General features: G+C 39.2%; 1 protein-coding gene across 3 annotated transcripts; it reads left to right on the top strand.

The window, feature by feature from the left end:
• The first annotated feature begins 335 nt into the window (after window positions 1–335).
• Window positions 336–4289, top strand: LOC149376185 (cytochrome c biogenesis protein CCS1, chloroplastic-like). Of its 3 annotated transcripts, none has more exons than XM_089606590.1 (10): window positions 339–856; window positions 1375–1594; window positions 1701–1812; window positions 1903–2175; window positions 2508–2773; window positions 2866–3022; window positions 3155–3238; window positions 3332–3468; window positions 3606–3707; window positions 4056–4289. In XM_089606590.1, the coding sequence occupies exons 1-9, from the start codon at window positions 439–441 to the stop codon at window positions 3622–3624; spliced, it is 1686 nt and encodes a 561-aa protein (XP_089462716.1). In that variant the 5' UTR covers window positions 339–438; the 3' UTR covers window positions 3625–3707; window positions 4056–4289. The 3 variants fall into 3 exon arrangements, with proteins under 3 accessions (XP_089462718.1, XP_089462716.1, XP_089462717.1); XM_089606591.1 differs by having other exon boundaries at window positions 3332–3474; XM_089606592.1 differs by lacking the exons at window positions 3606–3707; window positions 4056–4289 and having other exon boundaries at window positions 336–856; window positions 2866–2972; window positions 3332–3472.
• Window positions 4290–6000: the final 1711 nt, after the last annotated feature.

Here is a 6000-nt window from a genome sequence, read left to right as displayed (position 1 = left end):
AGGAAATAATGTGAATAAGGGTGATATTTATAGGAGAAAAAAAAATCAGGGGTTAAAAAATAAAAGAATAGAACAGATGTTGAAATCAGCGGAAACCACTGGAAGGAACATTTCCGTACCATTTCCACTGATTTCCGCTGGTGAACGGAAGGAATAATTCCTTCCACGCCTTATCATTCCAAATGACCAGGTTTACTAAGGTGTAACTAGCTAAATTGAAATCTTGAAACATTGACGTCCGTATAAATTTTTTTTTTTAATAAAGATCAAAACCTTAAAATAAAAAAAAATAAAACAAATAAAAACCCGGAATTTAGGATAAACTAAAAGGACACGTATATGGTCGTTAAGTCGTTACATCATCTTTCTTTACACACCCCATGAAGTCTGAAATAATCATCAGTTCATAGCTTCGGGGGGGAAAAGAATCTACCATCAATGGAGTCACTAATCCACTCAGCGACTCTCAAACCATCGCTCCACAAATTCATGTCCCCCAAAACCGCCTTCTCTCTATGCAGCCCCGCAGGAGCCACGCCGTTCAATATTCATCGCATCAGAAAGACGACGACCACCACCACCACCATCTGCGGGCTTAAGAGCTCTCGAAGAAGCAGCCAAATTACGAGCGCGACGAACAGGAACAAGATCTTGCTGTCCGAGGAATCTCCGCCGCCATTGTCGGAGGAGGGATTGGACGGAGACGGGGAAGCTCCGGGCGAGGGAAAGAAGAGCGCGAACAAAAACGGAGTTTTGAGAGCTGCGAAGAGACTTCCAAGGAAGATTTTATCTCTTCTTTCTAATCTTCCTCTGGCAATTGGAGAGATGTTCTTCGGCGCTGCTCTCATGGCTCTCGGTTTGTCGTTTATCCTCTCACTCAACATTTCAATTTGGGTTTTGGAAGTTCTTAGCTAAGATTAGGTTAAGAAAGAGCACGTACGTATTTCTTGCTTGGTAGTGATTTTTCGAGCTTTTTCTTTTATTTCTTAATCTGTTCAAATTAGATAAAACATTATTGGGAAATTTTATAATGCTCTTCTTTTGGAGCTCGTTTGAACGCTTCAATTTCGGAATTTTAAGGATTTGGTCTGCTGAGAAAATGTACCAATTCTCTTCTTCAATATGGGAAATTCAAGAATTTGAGCTGAGAAATTGTACTGATTCTCTTCTTCAGATGGGGAAATTCAAGAATTTGAGACGAGAGAATGTACTAATTCTCTTCTTCAATTTGGGAATTTGAAGGACTTGAGCTGAGAAAAATTATCAATTTACTTCTTTTATTGCTTATTTAAAAGCTTAACCTTTCGGGTTTTTTTTTTTCATTAAATCTTATCAGAGAATGTGGGCTCAAATCAAAACTTTATCTTGAAACAGGAACTGGTGTTGAACAAGGAGAGGCGCCGAATTTCTACTTCGAAAAGTACTCGGAAGACAATCCGGCTTTCGGATTCTTCACGTGGAGATGGATTCTTCCGTTTGGGTTCGACCACATGTTCTCGTCCCCCATTTTCCTCACCACTCTCGTCCTCCTCGGTGCTTCTCTCATGGCCTGCACTTACACCACCCAAATACCCCTCGTCAAAGTCGCTCGAAGGTCTCTCTCTCTCTCTCTCTCTCTCTCTCTCTCTCTCTCTCCTTTGAAATACTCTAGCAATCCATAACGGTAGATATATAATCGACGGTCCTTCATATATAATCAGATGGAACTTTCAGCATTCTTCCGAGGTTATCCGTAAGCAGGAATTTTCCGAAACTTTGCAGAGAGCCTCCATACGAGATTTAGGCGTCATTCTCATGGGATCCGGATACGAGGTTTTATTCAAATAGATTCTCGCCTTTTTTATTTACCAATCCCATTAATCGACCTGGATGATAAAATAGAAAGTCTATAAAACTATACAGGTATTTGTGAAGGGGCCGTGTTTGTACGCGTTCAAAGGACTTTCGGGTCGGCTTGCTCCGATCGGAGTGCACTTAGCGATGTTGCTCATAATGGCGGGCGGTACTCTGAGCGCCTCTGGGAGCTTCAAAGGCTCGGTGAATGTGCCACAGGGACTCAATTTCGTCATGGGAGACGTGTTGGGCCCGACTGGATTTCTCTCCAGTCCTAGCGACGCTTTCAACACCGAAGTCCACGTCAACAGATTCTACATGGATTACTTCCCCACTGGAGAGGTTGGTAATAGATTTATGTTGTATGGGAAAATTGCTTCAATAGGGTTAAGAAAAGAAAACAGAGATTTCTTGAAACCCAAGCAAAGAAATACGGATCACACTTAGTTCAACGAGAGTTTGAAAGAAGAAGATAAACAATGGAATGCGAGACTTATGCTTGCGTACGCTATTTATAACATCAGTACACATGAGATAACTTGACTCATAAGCTAATTACTGCTATCATCCAACAGCTTAATCATAGATTCTCTTTGTCAATAAATATATATATAAACAAATAAATAATTGACTTTGATCTGTGTACCCTTTTTTCTTTTTCATTCATGTACCAGGTTTCGCAGTTTCACACCGACCTTTCTCTGTTTGATCTCAACGGTAAGGAGGTGCTAAGGAAAACGATCAGCGTGAACGACCCTCTAAGGTACGCTGGGATCACCATATACCAGACCGATTGGAGTATTTCGGCGCTACAAATAGTTAAGGATGATCAAGGACCGTTCAACTTGGCCGTAGCACCGCTAAAGATAAACGGAGACAAGAAGCTCTATGGGACCATTTTACCCATCGGTGATCTCAACGCTCCTGATGTTAAGGGAATGTAAGTTTACATGTTTCTCTCGCTGCTAAAAAAAAAGTTAAGAAAAATACCAAGTTTTTTTTAAGTAATCGTACTTGTTTTGTGCCACTCAGATCAATGCTTTTACGCGATCTACAATCCGTGGTGTTGTACGACCAGGACGGAAATTTCGCCGGGATTCGTAGACCAAATTCCAATCTTCCCATCGAGATTAATGGAAGTAAGATTGTTATAGAAGATGCTATAGGGAGTACCGGCCTCGACTTAAAGGTAAAAAAAAAAAAAAAAAAAAAAAAAAAAAAAAAAAAAAAAAAAACTCGTTATAATTAATGTGATGTTACATGACTTATTGTGTTCACTTTAAACTTAAACATGGTTTTCTTTCTTTCTTCTGTTTTTTAGACTGACCCGGGTGTCCCGGTTGTATATGCTGGCTTTGGTGCTCTGATGCTTACCACTTGCATCAGCTATTTGTCTCACTCACAGGTGAATTTTCTGTCTCTGTATGAGCTCTTGGGGGGAAATAGTGGTTTCACTGACTTTTTTTTTCTTTCTTTTTGGGTGAACAAAAAAAAAAAGATATGGGCTTTACAAGACGGAACATCGGTGGTTATAGGAGGAAAGACTAATCGAGCGAAAGCCGAATTGCCAAATGAGATGGATCGCTTGCTTGATATGTTGCCTGAGTTGGTTGATACGCCTCCCCAAGTGACTCGGTAGAGGTTCGATTCTGATCAGCGGATATCATAGCTTTTTATTTTATTTTATAATTTATTAAGAGATAATATTGCTAACGACAATGGACAGTTTGAGTTTGGTATATAATCCAGATTTACCATATGCTTCTTCTCAGGATGTATAGAAAGGAATAAAGAATATTTGAAGCGCCAAGGCTAAGGCTTAAGTCATAGGAAATAGATCATGGAGGCGAAAATGATGTAAACAGCAACATCAGGTATCATAAATTATTTATTTTTCCGATTTTCCAGAGCCTTGTTTTATTTTATTTTTCTAAGATACTGATCCTTTTTTGAACTATCGTATGGGTTGGTACACGAAATTTGTTGCTAACTTGAAATTTTTTATATTGTGCAAGTTAGTACTTACATAGTAATAACTTGAAAATAATCTGATGAGCTGAACTTGAACTTATTGAAATTAAGTTGTTTATGTAGTAGTAAGTGATAAATAATCTTATGTGTGGATGTTCAAACGTAAACAAAATTCAGCACAGAAAATAGAATAAAAAAGGTGTGGTCATAACCGTCATATAATTACATGTTGGTCCTAATTTTGATCGCAGTTTGGAGACGAAGAGCAGAAGGTAAGGTGGGGCTGATTTCTTTGGTGGTGCATATAATATATATATAGTCTGGAGTCTAGACTCGAAAGAGAAAAAACTTTCCTAAAATATCTGATGTTTTCAGCGGACATTTAGAGAATTCCAGACAGCAAATGGCTTTAAATGTAATTTTATTAATGTTTACGGTTCTTTTGTAATTTATTAAGCTTTCAGGGTTATTTTCGTATTCATTTAGAGTGGCATACATGTAATTACAAAACTTTGAAAGGGTTTATTCGTTCGGTTGCTGTAGAATGAACATTAAAATTGTCTACATTGTATAGAAGTAATATGAACATAAAAAATCATTCATTCATTTTTAAATCATTTTTTTAAATCATTCATTTTTAAAATCATTATTTTAAATCATTCATTTTTCACATTATCAACTAGTTTTGAGTTAAAATTTTAAATTTTAAACAGCCCAAAGGGATGCGAAGTGCATGTCCCCTGGTGGCTCTATCTCTCTAAACTTAACCTAGAGCTCCAGATCTAGTTTCCTCCGCCGCCCCTCTGGATTCGGACGCGTCTCTGGGCAACCCAACGACTCTATTTTTTCATTTTCTTATTTATTTTATATCGTTCTTTTATTATTGTTTTCAGCGGTGTCGTCGAAAATGTCTTAGGCGTTTTGCTGGACCCCGATCAAAACCTCAACGAAATCCCCGCCATGTTCACGCTCTCCGGCGGTGAAGGTTTTCTCTACGGCATTTCGTCGAACACCTCTCAAGCATTCTGCTGGACCCCGTACCGAAGCCTCCGACGATCTCCTTGTCCCTCGGGAGTTCAGAGCCACTGCGAACTCCGCCATCGCTGCCGGGAAGTCCCACTTGTGCGCGATCAAAGGGCCGTACTAGTCCGAGAATCCCGACCGAAATCTCATCACTCTTCGCTCGCCGCTTCCAAATCCTCTCTTTGCGCCATTTCGGAGCTCACCGGAGAGTTGACTTGCTTCGGCAAAATAGTCAACGGAAACAACAACCCGCCGATCAAAACCCGATTCGTTTCCCTCTCCGTCAGTTCTCGACACTTCTGTAAGATCAGAGAAGACGATCACAGCGTCGAGTGCTGGGGACTCTGCACCGCATGCTCTCTCTGCCAAAACAACTCTTGCCGGAAGTATTTCTCTCGAAGACTCTAGTTGCAGACGAGTTCCAAGAAGAAGATTGAAGAAGAAGATGAACTAAAGTTTTTTTTAACTTCTCTTTAACGATAGGGGCATTTTTTATACTTTACTTTGTCACGTGCTAAAAACGTGACCACACACTCAACGTCCGTCAAGAATATGTGACGGAAGGACTATGTTTGTTACGATGCAAGATTTTAGGGTTGGCTGTGTACGGTTTTCAAATTGATGGGCCATAGTGTTACACGTGCAGGAGTTCAAGGGGCATTGCTGTAAATAATCCTTAAAGTATAGCTTGTAGTGTACCGAATAAGTGCACACCCTTTAGAAAGTGGGCAAGCTTTTGCTTTAGTTTCCTTGCAGGTGGGTCCGGCCTGGACTCGAGGAAACATATCTATTTTTTTGGCATTATAGACTTATACACTAATGTTTAGCATTTCTAAGTAAATACCTTAACTTAAATATTTTATTTTTATAGCTTTTAAATATTCCGTCAAGTGGAAAATGTAGATATATGGATGAGCAAATCTACGTTTTTTTATTTATAGATTGAAATACCAATTTTGTTATACATAATCACATTACCCATTTTCTTGAGAAAATCATGTATCAGTCAATAATTACTATTAACAATCAGCTAAAAGACCAAATTAAACCCAAAATCCAATATTAATTAAATGAACCGACGAAGAGGAGTGTTAAAGATGGCATTGGCAATCGATACCTTATCTCAAATTGATAGCTTGCTTACAGTCATATGAGCACACTCACAGAGTATTA

The sequence above is a fragment of the Urtica dioica genome, unplaced genomic scaffold, assembly GCF_054948205.1.
Source record: "Urtica dioica subsp. dioica isolate 48M unplaced genomic scaffold, U.dioica_male_clone48M_v1_H2 Urtica_dioica_male_H2_contig_54, whole genome shotgun sequence".
NCBI classification, from domain to species: Eukaryota; Viridiplantae; Streptophyta; class Magnoliopsida; order Rosales; family Urticaceae; genus Urtica; species Urtica dioica.
Note: the sequence above shows the minus strand (reverse complement) of the source record. Positions and strands in the feature narration are given on the sequence as shown.

Bases quoted from the DNA above. Each gene is read 5' to 3' on its own strand.
- LOC149376185 (XM_089606590.1), top strand. From the start codon at position 439: ATGGAGTCACTAATCCACTCAGCGACTCTCAAACCATCGCTCCACAAA. The intron at 857-1,374 runs GTTTGTCGTTTA...ATCTTGAAACAG, and splicing joins CGCTGCTCTCATGGCTCTCG to GAACTGGTGTTGAACAAGGA. The intron at 1,595-1,700 runs GTCTCTCTCTCT...ATATATAATCAG, and splicing joins CTCGTCAAAGTCGCTCGAAG to ATGGAACTTTCAGCATTCTT.